Source organism: Convolutriloba macropyga, chromosome 3 (genome assembly GCF_964194025.1).
Source record: "Convolutriloba macropyga chromosome 3, txConMacr16.3, whole genome shotgun sequence".
In the NCBI taxonomy this organism is placed as follows: Eukaryota; Metazoa; Xenacoelomorpha; order Acoela; family Convolutidae; genus Convolutriloba; species Convolutriloba macropyga.
In genome coordinates, this window is record NC_134470.1 from 20,884,264 (window position 1) to 20,911,536 (window position 27,273).

At 30.6% G+C, this 27,273-nt stretch overlaps 1 protein-coding gene across 1 annotated transcript in view; it reads right to left on the minus strand.

Annotated features, from left to right (window-relative positions):
* Positions 1–628: 628 nt before the first annotated feature.
* LOC142336937 (uncharacterized) overlaps positions 629–27,273 on the minus strand; it is a 34,722-nt gene continuing 8,077 nt past the window's right edge. The window contains exons 3-5 of the mRNA XM_075385927.1: positions 6,509–6,660; positions 3,715–3,845; positions 629–990 (exon numbers count right to left, since the gene is read on the minus strand). Coding sequence (XP_075242042.1) covers positions 736–990; positions 3,715–3,845; positions 6,509–6,660 — 538 coding nt within the window. The 3' untranslated portion in view covers positions 629–735. The remainder of the gene's footprint in view (positions 991–3,714; positions 3,846–6,508; positions 6,661–27,273) is intronic.

Sequence of the window (27,273 nt, forward strand, 5' to 3'; positions counted from 1 at the left end):
TTTGTTTTGATCTGATGCTCTCTTGACTTTGTTATTAAGTTCTTTTAAAAAAAAAGAAACATTGATAGATTTTGAGTTTTGGTCGTAATTAATATTTATTGTTTTTGTCTGATTTTGTTTATTGTCTTGTCTCTTCGTCTTCCTAAAAACATCGGACCGCTAGACTTTTAAAAGAGCATTATGTATTTTTTTTAGTAGTTTGAGTTGGAAGAGTTTTTAAATGGTTACATCAATTATTTTGAATTTTAGGAGGTTATCGACCTCTTCCTGATTTTGTATATATTTAGGTCTAACATAAGATTGAAAAAGGGTCGGGAGATTGTGAGAAAATTACCAAGCCATTACCAAGCCTCCTTGTTTGTTGTCAACGTAGTTTAACATTAGAGCATTCAACAGAGAAAAGAGACAGTTTTTGACAATAAATAAGAGTAACAAATATTAATCAAAATTATCTTTTCAAATTACATTTTTTGTACAAAAGTTTCAAAACTCAAAGTTTTGCCTCTCAAAGTTTGGGCTGGAAAATGGTTGCTCAAATGCAAAAGTTGGTACAAAAATTCAAAGACGCGTGTAATTTTCACACTGTTTAGCAAAAATTGCAGAAATAATAATTTATTTGTGAATGAACTATTGTTTTTTTAACTAATATTTTTTAACCTTTTCCGGTTGCTATATGTTGAGTTACAGTGAAATCATTTCCTAGTTCACAAAATTTTATAGCTCCAAATATGTATTCTACTTTGTCTCACAAATCCACGGCTGTTCCTTGCAGACAAATGTGCTTTTGAAAAACTTAAAATGCAACTGAGTTCTGGGAATTTTGTGTGAAATCCTGTGAACTTTTATATCGTAAGAGAAGCCAGTGATAGGTGATCGGTCAACAATCAAGAAGTCAGTGTTGTTTTTGATTGGTCCAACAAGTTTCAAGTCACCAGTGCCGAACCCGACTGAAGTGATAATGTTCATACATAACTCTTTGCTGAATCTTGCCTTAAACAAAAACGGTACACTGAAAACTTCAGTTTATATATGAGTTTAAAATTAAATACGAAAAAAAAATTGGAACTGACAAAAGCAATAATTTATTAAAATATGGTTTGAAGAGTTCTGATAGAGAGCTAACAAAATCACGTTAGCTTTACGTCAACTGTGATGTTTGTTAAAACTGATAGGAAACTGACTTTCACCTTTTCATCGTTTCAACAAAGAGTTTTTAACAATTTTATGATTTCAAATGGATTTTTTTTTCATTTTTAAGTGCCAACCATAAGTTTTGTTTCTGATTATAGAACTTAGAATAAAGCTGCAATTAAAATATGTCTTCACAAATAATCTTCAAATTTCAAACTGACTTTTATACGCATTAAAGGTAAATTTAATGAAAAGCTTTTAACTCAAACAATCTATACTGTTCTAGTAAACAACGAACGTTAATTAAAATTTCCACAACACAACAAGTTGCATTAGATAGCCATTTTTTCGGTTTTTGAATTTTTTCTTTGAAAGAGAAAGAACAAAAATTGCCCCTTTAGTTATTACTCCAATACAATACAAAAGTTTAATGCAAATGATTTTGCTACAACAATAAAGCGAAAAGAAAAAGATTGAAAACTGAGGGCGATCTCGTAGTTTCAACCTATATAAACATTTTCCTGAAAACATAAAGCTGAACTACAGCAAAAACCAAAAAAAGGAAAACACATTTTCCTTTTGCCAAACAATAGAGTTTGCTAATTCAAACAATGAAAAAAACGAAAAGCACAAACGTTTGGCGGTGTTTGAATGAAGTAAAGCAGAATTGAAATGGGCGCTATTTAACATTTTTGATTCCCTTTTAGATATCCGCTAGACGAAGAGACTTTTCAGCGGTTGAATTATTGGTTGCCATTGTCATTGAAGTGAACAAGCTATATATTTTTTATTTATTTTGTTTCAGCCAAATCAGACAAAATAATTGTTGAGTATTGTGCATTCGTTCAAATACAGACAATATACGTACACGACAAATATTCATTACAGAATAAATATTTTGTTCGGTGAGCGTTTTTGCATTGTTTTTTTTTGTTATTTGACAGTCAATGAAAGATTCAAAGTGGATTCAAAAATAGATTTGACTTGGATAACTTAAAAATGAAAAAAGTGTCGAGAGTAATCACGTTCAAGCGCGCAATATTTGAATAAAACAAGACCAACACGTTCACAATAATTTCTTCAAACTTCGTTTGAGAGCAATTAAAAATGAATAATTCAACAATTTTTTGAGTTTCGTTTAATTTTGCCACGAGATTTTTTGGCAAAACCATGTTTTTTATGGGTCGAGAGGAAAATCAAAAAGATGAAAAAATCAAATACCTCTTTCTTGTGGATAATTTACTCTGCAAGAATTTTTGGATGATAAATTACCTTTCTATGCCCGATTACTACTCTAGGGGTAAAAATCAACAGAACAGAAATATCCAGGCTAATAGATATTTTCTTCCCAGTTTATAAGAGGTCGAACCACTAATTAAAGCAAAATTATGTAGGAAAAAGCGTAAGGCAAAATATTTCGTATTTGTTGAGTTACAGTTTTGAATTACTCTTATATGACAAGAAAGCATTAAAATCAGAGATATTTGATTATGCTGAATGAGAGAACGGTTCAGAATTGTGGAAAAGATGTCTTTATATTGGAAGTTTTAAAAATGAAAATATCTGAGTTTTTGGGTGGGCAGTAAGGTTAAAAATGTCAAAGAAAATAGATTTTTATTCTGCAAAATATGTACACATAGACTAAAAACATTTTTTATAATGGGCAATTGACATTTAGCACTTTTCAAGAAATTCTCAAATTAAAAGCAGTGCAGCAATGAAACAAATACTCTAAGGCGTTTTTAAAAAGTTATAGCGTTATACATCTTTTGTGATATCTTGATTCCACTTGCTTCAGATAGGAAACAATTTGGTTAAAATTCGGACTTTATGTTTTTCACTCTGACTACCTGTTACTTTTCAATTTTTCTCGTCCTTTTCTGAATCGTAAATCTGCTAAAAGTTCCTACAATCGCTCTTGTGGATTTTGAAGGTCTCAAAATGGTACTTTTCTCAATTTTTTTTGGTTTTTTCCAGGTAGTATTGTCTCATCTCAGGCACTGATTGAGTGAGCTTTTTCAAGAAATATAGTATCATTAGGAATTGGTTCAAAACGCTTGCATGAATCTTTAAATAGTGGGACATCTGTGGTTTCAGATTTAGCATTGTCAGTCATACACGTATGCAATCTCAAAAGTCAAAAGAAATGTGCTGATTTATCACAATTCGTGTATAAAATAGATCTCATAAAGTCACGGAAAATTATGATTCATTCTGACATTTTGATCAATTGCTTTCTCGATTAATGTCAGAAGTTTTTATTATATTCATCAGCGTCGCGTAGCCTTTACTGCCCTTAAACTAAAACCCTTAAAACTAGTTATTATTCATACGAGCGATCTATAGAATAGAAGGGTTGGCCATTTTTGGGCCCACGCCTACTTTTCATACATGGAGGTTTACGGCGTTTTTTTTGTATAACTTTCAACCCTTACAAGGGTGTGGGCTCAAAACTTTACTTGAGATTTGCTTTCTTTTGGTCTTTCGGGGGCGGGCTATAGGTGATATGACTACTAGGCTAGGGTTATAAGCCCCTTTTTTTGTTCAAAAGCAAAAGAAGGAAATTTGAAAAGATGATCTGACCTCAAGTTTGTTGAGCTTTTTGTCAGCTGGATCGTAGTTGGTAAGTTTTTCCATGTAGAAGAATGGAGATATTCCATAATCCTGCCCGAATGTTTTGTAATTCTCCACTTGGAAATTGCAACAACTGACTGCTGAAATTACTGACAAATTAAATGCCTGGATTCTAAAATTTTAGTAGTGTAATATGACACCATGTGCCATCTGACCCCTTCCCCCAAGACGAAGATGTTTTAAGTTTCCCGGACTTGCCACCCAGTGTAATATACTGAACCAGTTAAAATCGCAGACTGTTCTTAGGCTGTTTTTACTTGTCAAATCTCTGTTTATCTCAAAAAAATTAATGCCGACCAGTCTAAATTTACAGTGTAAATTGTATTCTTAATCTGGCATGGTTTAAACCGTGTCCGGACAAAACATTCCCAGACAAAACAGTCCCAAAATTCAAAACATTCCCAGACAAAACAGTCCCAAAATTCAAAACATTCCCAGACAAAACAGTCCCAAAATTCAAAACATTCGCAGACAAAAAAGTCCCAAAATTCAAAACATTCCCAGACAAAACAGTCCCAAAATTCAAAATAATTCCAGACAAAACAGTTCCAGAAAAATTAGTCCAATAAAAGCAGACAAAATATTCCCAGACAAAATAGTCCCAAATGCATATTCAAACAATTTTTAACATATCACCTGCAAATTTTAGGTTTTTCCTAATTGCTCTCCAACGAATTTTGAATCGATTATTGTAAACGCGTTGGTCTTTTTATGCAACATTTTTGCTTGAATGTTTTGGCTTTCTGAAAGTAGTGACTTTTGCGCTCTTGACTTCTTCGTTTTGCGTGATATAAATTTCTCTCATTCACAAGCGCAAGCAGCAGCACTCAAGTGGCGGCAGTTCACTACTAAGATTCGAAAGAAAAATGCCAGAATAACGGTGTAATTTTTCACTTTAAGTTTCTTTATTGGTTATAGTGATATATAGTAACCTCTGACGACGTCATTTGAAGCCTGACTTAGTGAATTTAATTACCCTTCCCTTCCTCCCTCCCTCCCCCTTCCCCCGATTGAAGCACACTACATTAGATTCGATCTCCCACTAGTCGTTTGAGAGCATTTCTCCCAAAGTTAGTGGGTTATTATGCTTGAGATTTCTTAACGTGAGGTACAAGTGAAGCTCAGGGACAAAACTACCTGTCTATTCATGCAATTTCTTTGTTCCAGAAAAAGTTACCTAAAGTTTTATTTTTTAGTGTTGTTGAAATACTCAATGCGAAGTTAGTCAGTTATTATAATTGAGATCTCTTCACGTGAGGCATAGGTGAAGCTCAGGGACCTAACTACCTGTCTATTTATGCAATTTCTATTTTTGTTCCAGGAAAAGTTACCTAAAGTTTTTTTTTATATTTTTGAAAAACTCAATGCTAACTTGTTATTCGCTACATCTTTTTCTGAACTCTTAAGTACTTGCTAGAACTCACTTTTGAGGTCAATTGCAGCTGACATGCCTGGACAAAACAGTCCCAGACAAAACAGTCTCGGACAAAATAGTCCAAAAAAGTAGACAAAATAGTGAAACAATTGTTAACATATCACTTGCAAATTTTAGGTTTTTCCTTATGGCTTTCCTAGTATAATCTGCAAACAATTAACAAACACAATTTACCAGTTAAGGATCTGACTGCATTGTCACTGTTTTTAATTGATGTGAACTAGGATTAAACCAAAAACTTCCTTCAAAATATTTTATTTGACAGAATTTAAGTTTTAATCAGCATAATATTTGTTCAATGAAATACAATCATATGAATAATTTATAGTGTGTATTGGTAATTGGTTTGCAAATGTTTGACTCTATATTTAATTAGCACTATTTCGTCTGAGACTGTTTTGTTTGCTTTCTTAGGACTATTTTGTCTGCGACTGTTTTGTATAGGAATATTTTGCTATTTGGAACTGTTTTGTCCAGGACTGTTTTGTTTGGGAATGTTTTGTCTGTTCACCTATCTAAACCTGTCTATTACTATGGACCATTATTTACTTATGATTCTCCGCTCGATTCATTTTCAGCAGCATCGCAAGGGGGCAAATGCAGTGAGATAAAAAATACTATGTATCAAAATATAATGTCAAAATGCTTGCACCATATTGAGAGATAACTAGTAAATCTTGAGAAAGTATTATCTTGAAAGAATAATACAAAGAATTAAAAAAATATATAGGTTCTGTGCAAGTTCCTCGAACTTTTCAAGAAGTTGAAAAATTTTTGAGACAATTTGACTAGGCAATTTAATACGGGTATTTGGTTCACAGATAACTATTTGCAACTATGGGCAGCAAAGCGCTTAGAATGTGATAAAATAAGCATACTGAGAATGCTCTTCAAAATAAATGCGAAAATGTGGGAATGTGAGCCGAAAAATTATCTAAAGGATAGCATTGAAAATTTTGCCCTTTTTGCGGGGCATCTGAAAACCGATAACGCACTTCCAAATAAACATAAGCAGCTTCGTGTGCTGAAAAGTGAACCGAAAGCCCGAAATGGACCAGTAATAATTGGTACTGACCGCCAAGAACGGGAAAAATTCATTTTCTATTGGGGGTATTGAAAATTTTGATTTCAATAAGAAAACATTTTAACACTTTTCTACAAAAAAAAACGACATAAAATTGTTTTCATTAATATTTCTTATTATTTTTAGATGTTAGCATAAAATTTCAGTAAAGAGGAAGCCTATTATTATGATTTGGGATGTAGTTTTCAAGAAAATGACGAGCAGAATTTAAAAACTGCACTGACTTTTTGACGTGTTTGATAAGTCAAACCAATTCAAACTTTTCCAGAGGTCATCTGAGCGAAGTATTGCGGACAGTAACTGAGAGTCGTACTTCTGTGGCGCTCTGCTGCTCTGTTTGTTTTGAAAGTCATACCCATACAGACAGTAAGTAGTGCTGAAATGGAAAACATTTCATAAGTTATAATTTTCTCTAGCAGATGAATTATGATTTTTCTAAAAGTTAAAAGAGGGCTAGCATAGTAGTGGATAAAACAGGGCTTCCAGCCACCAGCCAACTTGGTCCATTCCCCCTCGTAAAAACTCGGGGAAATGGACCAAGCCGTCTGCTAACTGGAAGCCCTGATTTATCCAACTACTATAGGCAGCCTTACAAACATTACTTTAATTCCCTTTGTTTTATCCACTATTTTTCCCTTCATATTCACTCAAAATCCATCATTTCCTGTCTCACTTAGTGCAATCCACTAGTACAGAATTAAGCTGGTAATTATCCATTATCAGACGGATAGTTCGGGTTCTATCCCCACCGACTCCGGTGGACGTATCCCAGATACCAATGTAACTAGAGAGACCGTGTAAAAAGCGCGTAAAACTAAATTGCGAAAACTTGAAGATAAAAATAAACTTGAACAATATATTGAAAAAAATATATAAATAATAAAAATTTTCACATGTTCCCTAATCAATATTTAATCAATCTAAAACTAAAACTTTGTGTCTCACTTGGCGTAGTGGTTAAATCATCGAGTCTAGTTAAGATGCTTTAGCAAACGGAAAGTTTGGGGTTCCTTCCTCACTGACTCCAGTAAACGTCCCCCGACTTTGATGAATTACTATGAAACTAAGTGAGATAAAAAAAAACCAAATTCACAGTTCTTAAATAGGATGATCCCTGCTGTGAGACTGTATATGGGACACACTGTGATGGGTATACAGTCAAAAACACTGAGATCGGTGGAAACACAGCGTTTAGTGTTTTTCAGGGTAACTAGTGAGACCGTGTAACAAGCACGTAAAACCAGCTTCCGAAAACAAACTGCACAAATACCAGCTTAACTTCTTATAAATTTTAAATTTTGATAATATTTATGTAAAACAACATGCTCTCTGAATTGATTTCTAGTATGACCAAATCTATATCTGTAAAGATAGATGCATAATCTGCATCTTCCATTTCTAAACCTAAAAAAAATATGCTTATAATTTTACACATATTACACTCCAGATATTGATCCCGATTACTATAATGTTTTCCTAAATGTTTATTATAATCTTTTAGTTAAACTATATCTTTACATATATAACAACAATATATAATTCTTTGCAATCAATACAACAATCTTTCCAATGCTTATTTTTACACTTATCACACTTCAGTTTACATTTTTGAAAAATTATTTCTTCCAAAATGTCCCCCAATAAAGTACACCATGTCTCACTCAACCAACAGCAATTTAAACTTCTGCGACGTGATTTATCCTTTGAAACAAAGAAGGGTTTATACAGGCATCAATAATGTGATTCTAAACATAAAGAATTGTTAGAGAAAATGTTTGATTCTGATGATGAAGCCCCTATCGATGTTAAACCCAAAGCTGAAAGGGTTAAACTCCCATCATCCCAACCCATACCTGAAAACATGGAGAGAGTGTATGCCTCAAAAGAATAATATTACCTCCTCAGACCTAAGCTTCAAACTGAAAGTAAGCCTAAAACTGAGAGTAAGTCTAAAAGGGCTTCACCCTTAGTTCTCCAAACCGAGAGTATACCTAAAGATAACACCAAAGATATTATTAAAACTAAACCCATCACTAAATCTAAAACTAAAACTGAAGATAGTATCTACAGCAGAATTAAGTATGAATGTAAAGAATGTCATGCAGAATTTTAAATAAAACAGCCCTAACTACTCACTCATATAGTCATAATCGTAACTAACAAGAAAACACATAATATTTTGATAGAAACTCCAGGCAGATAATGAAAGAATATTATATTACTGATAAAGCTGGAAATTAGTTTGAAGATATAAATGAAGCTTTTAATTTTTCTTTCGAAGAAATTTAAAACTGTTACCACTTTCGTAAAGTTAAGAGTTTTAAATATGAGATCACCGCCGAGTGTGAGTAATGGAGAGAACCAAAGAAGAAGTTAAAACTAATAAAATTTTTTTTCAACACCGACTATATTAATAACGCAATATATGAAAATGGAGATTTCAAAAAATGGCTAAACTTTGAAAGTGAAATATATGAAGGCTATGGCTATGACTTTGAGTTTCTCGAATTAAGAAGTATTCAGATAAATATTGAACCAACTAAAGCATCTATTGGTAGTTATATAGATTTAACCCCCGATCTCAAAAACTCAATCAATATTAAATATGCGCAATTCCAAATGCAATTGCTTGCAACTAACTATTACTGCTTGGCTACATCCTGCCATGAACCTTGCAACACGTGAAAGTAAATACCAGAATAAACTAATTGCACAAAGACAACAACATGAAGATGACTTCGGCTAAATATTAAGAATACAAAAATTGTACAATATGAAAATTTGGATATACACACCTTGTGGTGATGGTAAAGTTGAACTGCTTAAATCAATGGATGATTTTAATAAAGACAGAAAAGATGTAAGAATACTAGTTACCCTTTAGAAACCCTGTTACATCGACCGAATCAAATGAATCATAATTTCTATTACTAAGATAGATGTACATATTCGTTGTACACATTACTAAGATAGATGTACATATTCGTTTAAATCTCAAATTAAAAACGACAATCATGTATGTAGTTACTCTTTCAAACGAGAGATTGTTTCTCCTAAAAAATTATTACTTTTACAAATGAACATAAGCGTCTGAAAATAAAAATACTATAACTGCTGATATAGAATGCTGCATTGTTAACGTCTCATCTAATTAATGCAAATATGTATAGCTGAACCAATAATGGTGGGTTACATTTTGCAAGGTAATTTCAAACACCACTTTGGTTCGGACTGTATCAAAAGATTTGCTAGCGATCTATTAGAAATGGAAACGGAGAAAAACTTCAAGCATAATAAAAAGATGGCATTTACAGAAAAAGATAAAAAAAATATCGTTAAACCAATAACACTTGTCATATATGCAGCAAAACATGTATCAATAAAGTAAGAGATCACTGTCATGAAACTGTTAAATATAGAGGACCAGCATGTAGAATGTGTAATCTAAGTTACAAACAAAAAACTTTATTCCCGTAATATTCCATAATGGCTCTGGTTATGATTTTAATCTACTATATAGTGAACTCTTTAAACAGAATCAGGATAAAAGAAAAGTACATAACATACCACTAGCTGCTGGTAAGTCTAAGATGTTTAGCATCAGTTGTTTTAAATTCTTAGATAGTTACAACTTCTTAGCTATGCCTCTAGATCAAATGGCAAAGATATACGGGTGTAAAACTAAAACATTATATCCATATTAATACTTTGGTTTAGACTTCTATAATGACGTTATAGGTAATCTAAATATAGAAGACTTCAAATCCTCACTATCTAATAAATTACCGACACAAGAAGAAGTCGATAACTTTAATAAAGACAACTGTCATAAAACTGGTAAAGATCTAACTATAGAGCATTTACAGAATGATGTGGAAATGATAGACTATTGTATGAATGAATGTGTCAAATTAAGTATGAAAGAATTCGGACTCAACCCACTACATTACGTTAGTCTCCCGGGTTATAGTTTTGATTCTTGGTTAATGACAAGTGGTGTTACATTATATACATTACAAGATAAACAAATGCTGGATCACTTTGTTGAAGCTAAGAGAGGTGGTATATGTGGTATAATGGGTGATAGACATATTAAACATGGTAATGGTAATAGCAATAGCAATAGCAATAACAATAACAATAATCATAGCAATAACAATAGCAATAACAATAGCGATGACAATAGCAATAAAAATCGGCAAAGACGCTTTGCGGATAGCAACAGCAATATGCTAATATGGTACATAAACGCGAACAACCTATCAACCTATACGGTTATGCAATGATGCAAAAGTTACCTTATAGGGACTTCAAGTATTCTGACACATCTCTAGACTCTATACTAAACACACCTGATGATAGTGATCATAGTTACTATATAGTTTGTGACATTAATTATACTAATAGTTGTAAAGATAGAACAGAGCAATTAGCATTAATGCCCAGTAAAATAAAGTTAAATGATAATGAGTTGGACTATGTAGAAAGAGCGGCGGGAAAGGCAAGATCAGAGAAATTAATCTTAGATCAAAACAACAAAACAGAATATATGGTTCATTATAGGATGTTAAAGTTCTATGTTAAGATGGGTGTAACAGCAACTAAAAATTATAGAGTAATTCAATTTAAACAAGATTATATATGTAGAGACTATATTCAAAACATTAATAATAAAAGAGCAACAGCTAAAACTGAAGCGGAAAAGGATGTAAGGAAATTAATGAACAACTCATTATACGGAGGAATGTGCATGAATCCTCTACAATTCCTTCAAAGTAAGCTCTTACACAACGAAGCTTAGATAATGAAAAGTATAAGTAAACCAACATTTAAGAATATAACCAGATATAAAAATTAGAGCCAAATTTAATATATAAAGAAAAAAGTAGAATATGATTCCCCAGTATATGTAGATGTTACTAAATTAGAAAAAAATAAATTACACATGTATGATGTTTTCTATAAAATTTTTTCATCCATTTCTCAAAGATCTACAACTCCATTATATGGATACTGATAGTTTGTTATCAACCTTTAGCGAGGGTAAGGTCCCCGAGCAACACATGGATTTAAGCAATTTAGATACACCAATCAAAACTAATAATAAAGTTCCAGGTAAATTCAAACATGAATTAGGAAGTAGAACAATAGAAGAGTTTCTAGCCTTGTCATCAAAGATATATAGGTTCAAAGATTCTCCTAAAATTAGTAAAAAGAAAAGAATAATGAATTGTAACAATGGTAAACATGAAGAGTATTATAATGCATTAATGTATAACACACAGAGATCTGTACATGAATGTAGAATACAAAAAGTTGGTGATAACATGACAGCAACAAAAACAAGTAAGATTAGTCTTAACACATTTGATGATAAAAGATTCTATGTGAAAACACAATTGATGATAAGAGATTCTATGTAAATAATATTGAAAGCTATCCTCATGATGAAAATTTATATCTGTTGAAAAGAGATTCAATAAAAAAGATTAACACTACTCCAATAGAAGTTTTGATAAAATTAGGGTTAGATGCAAGTAAAGATGCACTAATGAACAATATTTTAGAAATAACCATTAATGACGATAGAAAGTTAACTGAAGCTGCTATTAGATTATTTAATGATCTGCGAAGCATTTTCACTGATCTGCGAAGCAATTTCACTGAGCTGTGAAGCAGGTTTCCCGATTTATAATCCTAATAAAAAACAAACTGGTTAATAATATTCTATAACCAACCATTAATAAAATGATCGATTGCATCCCTTGGTTTATTAGTTAGTACATTATAGATCATCATCTCTCCCAAAAACATTCCCATATAACTATTTCATCTAATTAATTTGTTTTTATTATATTCTATAAATTTTATTAATTTACTGGTTTCCCTTTCATCTATATAATTAGAATAACTTGAAATTATTAATTCATCATGCCAAGGATCCCTAGCATGATTGATAAACTCTTCCATAGTCCGCTATTGTTTTCCCCAAGCTAAACTTTTTTTTTAACTCAGAGTAGTATTCATCAAGAAAATTTTCATTATTCATTTTCTCCTTTTATAATATCTCAATATATTAAAAAAAAATAACTAAGCTAGATAAACTCATAGAATTAAATAAACTAGAAAAAGAAAACGGAAAGAATAGATTAGAAGATAAAATAAAACAACAAGAATATTATGGTAAAATAGAAGAATTATTTGATCCTTTGACGAAAACACTAAATGCAAACAATGAACGTAATCTAGCATTAGGTGAACAAACATTAAGGGTAATTGATTGGCAAAATCAACAGTTAGATAAACAAACTAAAATGATAGAGCAAACTAGAAACAAAGCATTAATAGAGCCCAATTTGTCCAATGAAGCCGTGGAGGAAACTCAAGATATAGCACCAGTTTATGTCGATACAAACACAACCAAAATTCTTCATTTAATAGGGGCTCAAACTAATTCTCAATTAAAATTAGATCTCGTAGATTTACCTACTAGGAGTTATAAAATGAATAAAGGCGATATATCTCTAGAGCAGGGTGCATTATAGTTAATGATAATATACATGAATTCTCAGAAGGATTTATTAACTTTCTCACTAACCCAAATGTAACATATGGTGATATCCAGGAAGATGAAGACAAAATTAAAAGGTTTTTACTAGATATTAGATATGATGTGAGATAAGGTGATAAGAAAAGCAGTAGATATAGAGCAATAGAACTTATATTAGGGGATAAAGAAAAATCTATGGCAAGGGTTTAACTAAAGATAAACTCGACAATTATGACAATAATGACAATAATGACAATCATGACAATCAAGACAGACATAGCTGTAACTTATCCAACAACTTAATCTGCAAAGCAGGTTCCCTGATAGAAAAATTAAAATTAGTTATACTAGAAACAAAAGTTGTTCATGACGGATTATATGATGAAATGTTAAAAATATCTAAACAACTATTATCAAAGAAAATTATTAATAAAAAACAACTAGATAATTTTGTTTTTAATTATGGTAAAAAAATAATGGTGGAAATGCAACAACAAGACAAAATTAAAACTAAACAACAACTACTAGCTAAAGAAGTATTTAGTCCCCACAAAACAAAATTAGAATAAAAAAGTAATACCATTATTTAAAGATGAAACATGGTCAGCTGATTCAATTGATAAGTCATCTCCAAGTAAATACAATAATAATTATAAGTTTATTTTAACAGTTATAGATATATTCACAAAAAATGCATTGGCTATTGCATTGAAGAATAAATCTGGTTTATCTATATCTAATGGTTTTAAATAGTATTTGGTGAAGGTCAAAAGGGTGGATTCGAAGACAAAAAACCAGAAAAGTTATGGGTAGATAGAGGTAGTGAGTTTTACAATAAAACTTTTAATTCTTTTTTTAAGGAATATGATACCGAATTATATTCTACATACAGTGATTTAAAGGCTGTTTTTATAGAGCAATTTAATAGAACCTCATTACACATAATTAATAAACCAAAGTTAATCAATGGTGATGGTAATCGGGTAGATATTATAAATGATGCAGTAATAACCTATAACAATAACATTCACTCTACTAATAATATGACACCCTTTGATGCTTCTAATGACCCCAATAAAATTAAATACACTTTAGTTTTAAGAATTTTAAACCTAAACTTAAAGTCGGTGATTATGTCAGGAATGCTGACAAACGTAACATTTTCTTTAAAGGATACACTTCTAATTGGAAAAGAGAATTCTTTAAAGTTAATAAAGTTCTTAAAACCCAACAATCAACATATAAAGTAGAAGATATTAATGGCGAGATAATAGAAAGCAAATATTACAAATAATTAGGAATTTTTAAAATCCTAGTTTGATTTCGAATCTAAAAATAAGTTTTTGGAATCTTTAGGTATAGACCTCCGGTCAGATTCAAGTGGGCTCCTCCCTTGGTTCCTCATGTAGATAAATTGCACCTGATAAGTAAAACCAATTAAAACAAGAATTTGATAATAATAAGTTCAATCAGAATATTACTATTATACAGCTAGATGATATGTTCTCTACTGGTCCAAAGGAATTTGAAAAAGTTAATAAAAAGAGTAATTCTTTTATAGATGAAGCCCTTTTAAAGAATAAAAAGACAATAGTACAATATATAATTGCTATTTTACTTGGAAGTAAACTTTTTGACAACAAAGAACAAGCAAGACTAGAGATGCATTATGATTTGAATCATGAAGATATAATGAAAGAGATTGAGAGTTATTTTACTATATAGTTATGACTATGACAATGATAATGACCATGACTTTGACAATGGCTATTAATAAAGCAAAATATTTTAGTTAATAAAATGGAAGAAACTAAAGCCAGTGCACCTTTATTTTACCCAAACATCACTTCCTTCTCAGAACAATACATAAACGATAAAATCCTAGCTAAAAAAATGTTTAATAATAATATTAACATGATAAAGATATTAGAAATTGTTATGAAACTGAAGCTAATAATTATAATAAGAAGGTAAGTAGATATAACAATTACAATAACATTGCTGAGATAACAGAAATACTATTATCATCAATAGCAACAACAGAAACTACATCATCGGTTGCAAAAACAGGTATAGGTCTGCCCTATTCTATAACTACAGCTTTTGCTACAGCAACTATTTGTGGTTCATCATCAAAAGAATTAATACTAAAATAAGAAACAAAAGTATAAAGAATTCACAAATGTATATTTTAAGTAAACAGTTTAGTGATAAGTTTAACAAACTATATACTAAATCAATGAATGATAATAAAATAGATAACGATGAGTATAATGAATTAGTCAAGGTATATGAAGAGTATGAGAAGAACAAGCTGAGTATTTTTTTAAACTGAAGTTATTAGTGCTTAGTTATAATAATATATTTAGTAATAATATAATTAGTATTAATATTTACCACTAGATATATCTAGTCATAGTTATACCCATAGCTATAATCATAGTTATAGTTATATTTAAACTCAAATATAGTTTTATTTAAAATCTCTTATTTAAACTTATATAAATAATTATCTCTTCTTTCTGCCTAAATATAACCCTCTACCTTTCTGTACTACTTTTATACCTTCACCAGTAGTTGCAAATTTAATTAAATCAGGTGTGGCTGATAAAGCAGCTCTAGGGTTTCTACTTGCAGCCGCACTTCCTATTTTACTTGCTTTTTCTAATGCTCTTACTGGATTATTAGCAACTTTCTTTCCAAAGTTAACTCTGGCTCTACCATCACTTTTGAAGAAATAATTCAATCCTTCTGCTTCTATTGTTGCATCACGGAAATTCATTGACTTATTTCTCTTACACTTAACACAATTACCCTTTAACATCTTAGTACCTTTGAAGTAATAACCCCGTGAATATTAATAGTACCGCTATAATGTCTACCTGCAACACAATATGAATTAGTTTTAAATTTACTAAAGTTATTCATATTTGTATATATATATATATATATATATATATATATATATATATATATATATATATACATATATATTTATATACAAAATAATGGAAGTTAAAAAGTATAATACTTTTATTCTAAGCCTAAGCCCCTACCCGAGCCAAAGCCATTACCTAAGGCTCAGACTAAACCTAAGCCCAAAACTAAACTTGAAGCCAAAGGTCTAACTCTAGAGAATAAAAAGAAATTAGATATTTTTTAAAGGATTTGTTAAGACTAGTAGGGAATAGTTTGATTAAGATAATGACTATAACATTGACAAAAGTAACAATTAGAGCTGACAGGCTATAAGTATAATTATAAGTATATGGGCATGGCTAGGTATAAGTATAAGTATATAACTATAACATTGACTATAACATTAACTATAACAATTACTATAACTATAACACTAACTATACTATTATTATTTACTGTATCTATACTTATGCTATTAGATATAACTAAGATATAACTACGAGACTATATCAGCCATCTTATTACCATCACTATTAACACTAATAACCTTTCTAGTTAATACTAATGCGTGACATATAACATCAGCAACTGCATCACTAAATTTAAAATTAATTTGTATTGGTTGTGGTCCTATATGATCGTTTTGATATCTAGTATCAAGTACATATATTCTATAACTAATTTTGAATGTTCTTTGATTTATGTGTGGTATAATATTATGAGGTAACGCATTATAATCTTTATTAAATTTAACAATCTCTTTAAAAGCCTCATTTTAATTATTAGTACCATAATTAAAATTCAATCTATCCCCTGGATAAAACTCACTACCAATCTTACAACAACATTCAGTAACATTCATTATATCAAATGTACTTGCATCATGAGTTTTTTCATTAACATTACTATTTTTTAAACCAATTATTGTGTATTGAGGTCTTTTCATACCACGTTCCATACCACGATCAAATAAGAAGTTAGTGGCATTGGGTACATTCTTGTAAAATGTTTTCCTTTTATAATAACTGCAGTCAATATTATTCTTTTTATTTAATTCTTTCTGTACAATAACTCTATTATCATTACTAGGATCAATACCAGGTTCACATCTTAATATATCTCTAATTTCAACATTACCATCATTAGCTACTGCACCAGCACCAGCATTTACTCTAAATGGAGCTCTATCATTATTATTTCTTTTTAATGTTAGTTTAAATCCTAACCCATATATAATATTTTCTAAGTCATTTACAAAACCAAAAGATCACTCATTTGTGCAGCAGTATGATCACCTTTGAGTTGACTGTCCCTATTACCTTGATTTCTAACAAAACCACTCTCATATTCATCATCTGTACTAGTTAATAGCTTATACATCAATAGATCAGGATGACAATAATCTATATATTCAATTGTTTTACCACCACTAGTTTCAAGCTTAATTGAACTAAACAATGCCATCATGCCATAATAAACTAATCTGATATTAGCATCTTTAGCAAATACACCACCATTATTATTTGATACAACAAACTCTATCTCTAGATAAGAATCATTTATTTTTAAATGATTCTCTTCTCTATTGAGAATGATATTAATGTTAGTAGTAACTGCATTCATCGTTGCTAGATTATTTGGTTTATATTTTGTAACCTTATTTTTGTGTATATCATTATTATAACCATAAGTTGTATTCAAATTAAAGTCCATTTTTATAACTAAAAAAGACAGACAACTTAATCTTATGGGAACTACAAAAGATACATGAAGCTTTAACTAAAACTAAAGAAGAGCATAAACTTAACTTTAAAATGATAAAGCCAACAAAAAAGTTTAGCTTTAGTGAACCTTTACTTAATACAACAAAATTAAGTTTAATAAGATTATCAGTCTATAACTCAGTGTTCAGTGTGAGTAGAAACAATAATCAATTTCTTTATGCTAGTACGGTAATAGATGATTCATCAATCCGGTAACCGGCTTGGTCGATCCACGAAGTGGCTTCGCCAATATCAGAGCGTCTTAGTTCTAACACTAACCCTAACATTAACAATAACACTAACTCTATCACTAACTCCAGCGCTAGCTCTAACTCTAACAGTAACACTAACACTAATAAAGAAAGAGCAAGGTCCCCTGCTATGGCAGAGCCGTTATCTCTAGAAATAGCCCCGACTCAAACAATACACCTGTTCTTAATTATAATTATAAAGGAATCCCATTGTTATATTCAACTATTACACCAGGTGAATATGAGTTAACTGACATCGCAGAATTAATAAAAGAAGAAGGTACTGTTATTATAGAACCAGATAAAAATACAATGACATTTAAAATAGAAATTAAACCAGGAGCACTTAGCTTTGATGTAGAAAACTCAATAGCCTCATTACTAGGAATTAGGAAAGCAGTTTATAAAGCGGGTATATATACATCTCAAAAGATTATTGATATTATGGGTTTTAGTACTATTAACATTCATTGTAATCTTATATCTGGTGTTAAAGATAATGGCAATAACACAGACATACTATATACTTTGACTCTAACAGAACCACCAGGTTGCTTGATAAATTTTATACCAACTAATATCTTACATCAAAATGTAACAAAGTATAGAATAGAATATATTGAATTTCATATTAAAGATGAGCATGGAAGACCAATTGATTTCAATGGTGATGTGTTTAAATTTGACTTTGAATTTGCATGACTTTGAATTTAATTTAAGATATAGTTATAGACTTAGACTTAGACTTAGTTTTATACTTATACTTAGACCTATATTTAGACTTATACTTAGACATTTACTTAGACTTAGACTTATACGCAGAATTAGACTTATACTTACTTATACTTATACTTAATCATGATGAAACATGGGCAAAGCCCTATAAATATAAATAAACTATAAAACTCTCCAATCTCAATTAATTCTTAGTTTACCATACATTTTTTATTTTTAGTTTTATCATTGGCAATGTAATTATAATCCTCATCCCATAATCTTTATATATTAGCAACTTTCTTTCCAAAGTTAACTCTGGCTCTACCATCACTTTTGAAGAAATAATTCAATCCTTCTGCTTCTATTGTTGCATCACGGAAATTCATTGACTTATTTCTCTTACACTTAACACAATTACCCTTTAACATCTTAGTACCTTTGAAGTAATAACCCCGTGAATATTAATAGTACCGCTATAATGTCTACCTGCAACACAATATGAATTAGTTTTAAATTTACTAAAGTTATTCATATTTGTATATATATATATATATATATATATATATATATATTTATATACAAAATAATGGAAGTTAAAAAGTATAATACTTTTATTCTAAGCCTAAGCCCCTACCCGAGCCAAAGCCATTACCTAAGGCTCAGACTAAACCTAAGCCCAAAACTAAACTTGAAGCCAAAGGTCTAACTCTAGAGAATAAAAAGAAATTAGATATTTTTTAAGGGATTTGTTAAGACTAGTAGGGAATAGTTTGATTAAGATAATGACTATAACATTGACAAAAGTAACAATTAGAGCTGACAGGCTATAAGTATAATTATAAGTATATGGGCATGGCTAGGTATAAGTATAAGTATATAACTATAACATTGACTATAACATTAACTATAACAATTACTATAACTATAACACTAACTATACTATTATTATTTACTGTATCTATACTTATGCTATTAGATATAACTAAGATATAACTACGAGACTATATCAGCCATCTTATTACCATCACTATTAACACTAATAACCTTTCTAGTTAATACTAATGCGTGACATATAACATCAGCAACTGCATCACTAAATTTAAAATTAATTTGTATTGGTTGTGGTCCTATATGATCGTTTTGATATCTAGTATCAAGTACATATATTCTATAACTAATTTTGAATGTTCTTTGATTTATGTATGGTATAATATTATGAGGTAACGCATTATAATCTTTATTAAATTTAACAATCTCTTTAAAAGCCTCATTTTAATTATTAGTACCATAATTAAAATTCAATCTATCCCCTGGATAAAACTCACTACCAATCTTACAACAACATTCAGTAACATTCATTATATCAAATGTACTTGCATCATGAGTTTTTTCATTAACATTACTATTTTTTAAACCAATTATTGTGTATTGAGGTCTTTTCATACCACGTTCCATACCACGATCAAATAAGAAGTTAGTGGCATTGGGTACAGTCTTGTAATATGTTTTCCTTTTATAATAACTGCAGTCAATATTATTCTTTTTATTTAATCCTTTCTGTACAATAACTCTATTATCATTACTAGGATCAATACCAGGTTCACATCTTAATATATCTCTAATTTCAACATTACCATCATTAGCTACTGTACCAGCACCAGCATTTACTCTAAATGGAGCTCTATCATTATTATTTCTTTTTAATGTTAGTTTAAATCCTAACCCATATATAATATTTTCTAAGTCATTTACAAAACCAAAAGATCACTCATTTGTGCAGCAGTATGATCACCTTTGAGTTGACTGTCCCTATTACCTTGATTTCTAACAAAACCACTCTCATATTCATCATCTGTACTAGTTAATAGCTTATACATCAATAGATCAGGATGACAATAATCTATATATTCAATTGTTTTACCACCACTAGTTTCAAGCTTAATTGAACTAAACAATGCCATCATGCCATAACAAACTAATCTGATATTAGCATCTTTAGCAAATACACCACCATTATTATTTGATACAACAAACTCTATCTCTAGATATGAATCATTTATTTTTAAATGATTCTCTTCTCTATTGAGAATGATATTAATGTTAGTAGTAACTGCATTCATCGTTGCTAGATTATTTGGTTTATATTTTGTAACCTTATTTTTGTGTATATCATTATTATAACCATAAGTTGTATTCAAATTAAAGTCCATTTTTATAACTAAAAAAGACAGACAACTTAATCTTATGGGAACTACAAAAGATACATGAAGCTTTAACTAAAACTAAAGAAGAGCATAAACTTAACTTTAAAATGATAAAGCCAACAAAAAAGTTTAGCTTTAGTGAACCTTTACTTAATACAACAAAATTAAGTTTAATAAGATTATCAGTCTATAACTCAGTGTTCAGTGTGAGTAGAAACAATAATCAATTTCTTTATGCTAGTACGGTAATAGATGATTCATCAATCCGGTAACCGGCTTGGCCGATCCACGAAGTGGCTTCGCCAATATCAGAGCGTCTTAGTTCTAACACTAACCCTAACATTAACAATAACACTAACTCTATCACTAACTCCAGCACTAGCTCTAACTCTAACAGTAACACTAACACTAATAAAGAAAGAGCAAGGTCCCCTGCTATGGCAGAGCCCTTATCTCTAGAAATAGCCCCGACTCAAACAATACACCTGTTCTTAATTATAATTATAAAGGAATCCCATTGTTATATTCAACTATTACACCAGGTGAATATGAGTTAACTGACATCGCAGAATTAATAAAAGAAGAAGCTACTGTTATTATAGAACCAGATAAAAATACATTGACATTTAAAATAGAAATTAAACCAGGAGCACTTAGCTTTGATGTAGAAAACTCAATAGCCTCATTACTAGGAATTAGGAAAGCAGTTTATAAAGCGGGTATATATTCATCTCAAAAGATTATTGATATTATGGGTTTTAGTACTATTAACATTCATTGTAATCTTATATCTGGTGTTAAAGATAATGGCAATAACACAGACATACTATATACTTTGACTCTAACAGAACCACCAGGTTGCTTGATAAATTTTATACCAACTAATATCTTACATCAAAATGTAACAAAGTATAGAATAGAATATATTGAATTTCATATTAAAGATGAGCATGGAAGACCAATTGATTTCAATGGTGATGTGTTTAAATTTGACTTTGAATTTGCATGACTTTGAATTTAATTTAAGATATAGTTATAGACTTAGACTTAGACTTAGTTTTATACTTATACTTAGACCTATATTTAGACTTATACTTAGACATTTACTTAGACTTAGACTTATACGCAGAATTAGACTTATACTTACTTATACTTATACTTAATCATGATGAAACATGGGCAAAGCCCTATAAATATAAATAAACTATGAAACTCTCCAATCTCAATTAATTCTTAGTTTACCATACATTTTTTATTTTTAGTTTTATCATTGGCAATGTAATTATAATCCTCATCCCATAATCTAAGGCATATATTAGCAAACTCATTATAGCTAAGTTCCACACTATTAAAGAAGTCATGATATATAGACATAAGATCTTTACCTCTTTGTTCAAAGAAAATAAATAGATTACAATTCCCTCTAACATTCTGTCTATCTGCCAAGAATAAATTTTGTTTAAAATATATCATATCACATTTATTGTGTCTGCCTCTACAGAAGTATTCATTAATAACTGGTTCCTTAACCCAACATCATCAAATAGTTTGAGTTTTTTTATATCTTTTGGTAGCTGATCGGGAGGGGGTAAATCTTTTATATCTTTAACAAATTCTATGTCTGCATACTTTAAATCATCATATTGATCACCAGTAGGACCAATGATATATACCCTATCAAAGTATATACCAAGAATAATTAGATACTTTAACAAGACTATTTTTCCACATTCAACAGGGCCGGCTATTACACATCTTAAGTTTTCTGGGAATGGAGCATCAACAATTATATTATCATCATCTAACCATGATTGTAGACTCCGATTAACATCATTTAATAACTTAGGTGGGTGACCAGGTGTAGAACTCCCTTCCACTTTAATTGGTGAGACAAGACCAGAGGGCTTTGTTGAAAAGGAGTTCCCTCCTGGCTTGCCCTCAACACTGCTCACCCCACCACATCTACATAATGAGCAGGGTTTATCTCTTTGTTTAGTTGGGGGGCCAATGACTTCGTCCCTTTCACTAAATATACTAACATATTTATCATCATCATGTGTCCCCGACCATCCGTGAAACGGCTTCGCCGATGCTACGCCATTATCACTATAGGTCTCCCTTCACCATTACCGTTGTCATTACCATTATCATTGACATTGACATTATCCTGAGCATTAACATCGCCTTCTGCGGAGCAGGTTCCCTGATTGACATTGTTGTTGACATCTGGGAAGCAATTCCCTGATTAACATTTTCATTGCCGATGCCATTGACATCTGCGAAGCATGTTCCCTGATTGTCATTGTCATCTGCGAAGCGGGTTCCCTGAGTAACATTAACTTCAATTTCACCTTCACCTTTAACTTTTCAACTAAAGCAAAAACGCTTTATCATTCATCTTCGGACATTTAACTTGATTAACTAGCGTATACAAAGCACCCTCTATTATAAATCTTCTATCAAAAAGATAGATCATATATGAACAATAAGCCCCACAATAAGATTCATCATATTCATGTATTCTTTCATTAGAGCCCAGATCAACATAATCTTCTAAGAATTTTGGTGGAGTCTTAAAAGCAAAACTGTCAAAGTAGTATACTTTTCCACCTCCCCTTCTTATAACTAAAACCCAATGAGTGCCATCAGTTAGATGTAAATTAACAATAATGTTGAAGGCGGTTTCATTGATCATTTCTGTTTTCTCATATCTCATTATCCTTTTCTATTGGTATTAGACTTATATCTTTACCTATATCTTTTATTCTGATATTACTCATAGGTTCATTATCAACATCGAATTCATTATTGAATTCTTTAAAACTTAGAATGAGCATTTTTATATAATAAATATTAATGTTTAATTATGGTAAAGCATCGGCAAAGCCGTTTGGCGTGCCACGGGCGGAGTCCGTTCACGGATAAGTCTAAGTGTAATCATAAGTTTAATTTCATAAATAAAAACTGGAAATAGGTTTAATAAATTTTATACTTGCGTTCATAGCGGTGGTTTGTTATTTAGTATATAGTGACTTGCCAAATAAATATACAAAACTAGAAGAAAACTTTGGTGGGTTTATGAATAGAAGTTTAGTGAGATTTGAATTTGAAAAGTCGCCATTACAAACTATTGTTTATGGTGCTACTGGTACGGGAAAGACTTACTTTGTTAAACAATTTTTAAAGTTATACTTAGATCAAGAACAATATCAGGATAATGAGGATATTATAGAATGGTCTTCGGTCTTGGCCCCCAACAAAAGCAAAAGCAAGGACAAAAACAAGAACAAGAACAAAAGTGTATGTTGAAATATGACCGGAGGTCCATGGTTGAACGTGATGAAGCATCGTTGAAGCCGTTTCACGGATGGACGAAGTCCCATGACCAAATCTCTATCAGGGAACCTGCTGCACAGATGGCAGAGCATCAGGGAACCTGCTTCGCAGATGACCGGAGGTCCATATTCATATTATGTAAAGATGAAAGGTGCTGGATTGATCCTGAGACCGGAGAGCCCCATGCTGGATTTGATATGGTCGATATAAATATGATCACAATTAAAAATTTGCTTAAATTCAAAAATAGTGTAATTGTTCTTGATGATATGGGTGATAAGTTTAATAAGGATATAGTTTATTATTTTACAAAAGGAAGAAATAAAAATATTCAAATGATTGTAATGTGTCACAAACCAGCTCAGATAGATAATATGGCTAGAATGAATTGCGACAATATATATATATATATATATATATATATATATATATATATATATAACAAATTATAATGGGGCAGATCTATTTAAAAATTTTAATATGATATAATTATAATAATGACTTCCCTGGCATAATTCAAGAGATAAATAATAGTTATTATGATAGTACAGATGGTACAGATGACGCACTACGTTATGGTATGATTAAGTATAATAAGAAAGAGGAAATTTATATTATTTTTGATAGAAATAGAACTATGATATTTGACTCAAGAGTTGCTTTCCTAGACTTGAAGGCTCTTAGTTTAAAAGAGAAATTAGAAAGTGATAAGATACATAAACTTATATTTTATATAAAACTACTATTGATTAATTCTACAGATAAAGCTGCTGTTGATACAGATAACTATCCGTTCTATTTTATTAAACTTCTTACTTTAACAAATATTAAAACTCAGAATGATGTTCTAACAAAAAAGTATGTTGCTAATTGGACAAAGTATGCAGGATGTATATCAAGGGGTTTAATTGCACAATTTAAGATATATAATTGTATTAAGTACGATACAACAGTAAGAACTGCAGCACACATGGCAGCACATGCAAGTCATATGATAAATAGAACGCGTACATTATTGAACTTTGCTTAGGGCGAAGATGGGACTTCACCCGTGTATAACAATGAGACTTCGACACCTTCATATGACGAGATAAAGCTTCTTCACTGTATAGTAATACGCGGTCGGAGACCCGTCAACTACTCATACAAGAAGAGTATATTGATGAAAAGACTGAAGCTCTAAACAAGAAGGGTAGAGATGATTTAAATGACTTGTACAAAAATAATTATAAATTCAAAGATGAAATTATAAATTTTGTTAGAGATGAAACTGAACTGAGTAATAAAAACATTTTAGATAAAAGAATTAAACATAATACTTTTGATAAGTTAGTTATGGAAACTCTAGCTAAATTTGCCTTCTCTAAAGATTATGCTAGAAGTTTAATTGAAATTATAGCTAGTTGTAAATAATTATAGATATAAATAATTAAAAGTATAAATAATTGAAATTATAGCTAGTTATAAATAATTATAAATATAAATATAAAACAGTAAGGATAATATATTTAAAATTCTGACTAGATATAGAGTAATTATTAATATATTATAATTTAAAGTTTGATTAGTTATAAAAGGTTATACTAGAAGTTTGATTAGATAAATATATAAAAAATTTTGATTTCTTATAAATAATGCATATGAAATGTTTAGATTGTAATTTTGGATGTGGAACCCCATACACTTTGCTTTTCCATTAAAAAAAGAACCTAAAGGTAAAGTTAGTTAGTGTGCATGTGGAAATCAAACAATAAGTGGTAATTGTGTGGGAGACAATTCTTCTAAGTTAAAAGGTACTGCTTCAAATTGTTCTAACTCTAACTCTAGCTCTAGCTTTAGCCTTAGCTCTAGCTCTATCTTTTGCTCTAGCTCTAATCCTAATTCTCATTCTAATTCTAATTAAAATTTTATCTCTAAGTCTAATTCTATCCCTATTTCTGTCCCTAGTACTATCCCCGTCCCTAACCCAAAGAATAGTCATAATAGTCAGATAGAAACAAAGTTTGTTATAACAAATAAAATTTGTAATAGATGTAGAGTTATAAAACAAATAACATCTTTTGATAAAAAGAAATCTATATGTAAAGAATGCAATTCAACTAAGGTTAAGTGTGAATATTGTACTTCTATATTAAGCTTTAGCTGGTTAAAAGGTTATATAAAAAACTCTCATAAAGAAATAAATTTACCCAGAGATGTTTATTCAATTTATGTATTATCGTCTACTAATAAAATAAAACCCGTTAATGAATTTATTAAATCTAATCCATTATATGGAGAAGCATGGTCGAAGACCCATAAGTCTAGTGAATCCAAATATTATAAATCTTATCTTTTACTCTCTAAATTAAATGCTACGGGTATAGAAATAGATGAATATTTAGAAGAATAGATTACCATATTTTTATCATTTAACCTTCTCATTATCATTATCATTATCATTATAATTATCATTGGCAAAAAGTATAATATAATAAAAATTTTAGACAAAATTAAAATAAAGCGCATAGATCACACAATGCGCATAATGGGGCGCATAATTATTCTATGCGGGAATATGCGGAAAGTAAGCGGGTGCCCACGGTGTGCGCATGCATGCGGTTTTTGGCTTAATTTTGGCTAATTTTCATTTTTATTTATGACTTTAGTAGTGGATAAAACAAGGCTTCCAGTTAGCAGACGGCTTGGTCCAGTTCCCCGAGTTTTTACGAGGGGAAACGGATCAAGTTGGCTGGTGGCTGGAAGCCCTGTTTTATCCACTATTTAGCATCCGTCTGTGCGTAGCTGAAAGTGTTTCCCAACTTCTCTATCAAACACTTAGTCTATATCTGTACTCTGTGAGACTTAATTCGAGTCATTTTTATATATTAGTACTGATTTCTCTTTTATTAATTCTGCGAGACAATTCAGAATTGAAGCCGACTTGTTAAGTTGATTCACCAGTAAGAAGTTTTCAATACTTCTTTGACATAATATTCTGATTTTCAAAAATTTTGTAAACGTGGGAATGAAATGCCAAATTTTTTAGGGCATTACCAAAGAGGGTTCGGGACTATGAAAATTAACACTCTGCAGCCTGAAATTACAATTACAAAAACCGATTTGACCACAATCACTTCTGACTATTATTAAATCCGAATTGCCCAAGGACTGGCAATTGCATTTTCTGACGCGTCGAAATAAAACAACAATTTAATTAAACAGTTCTTCTGAAAAGCATTGTTGACTAATTGTAGGTTGTTGAGCTGA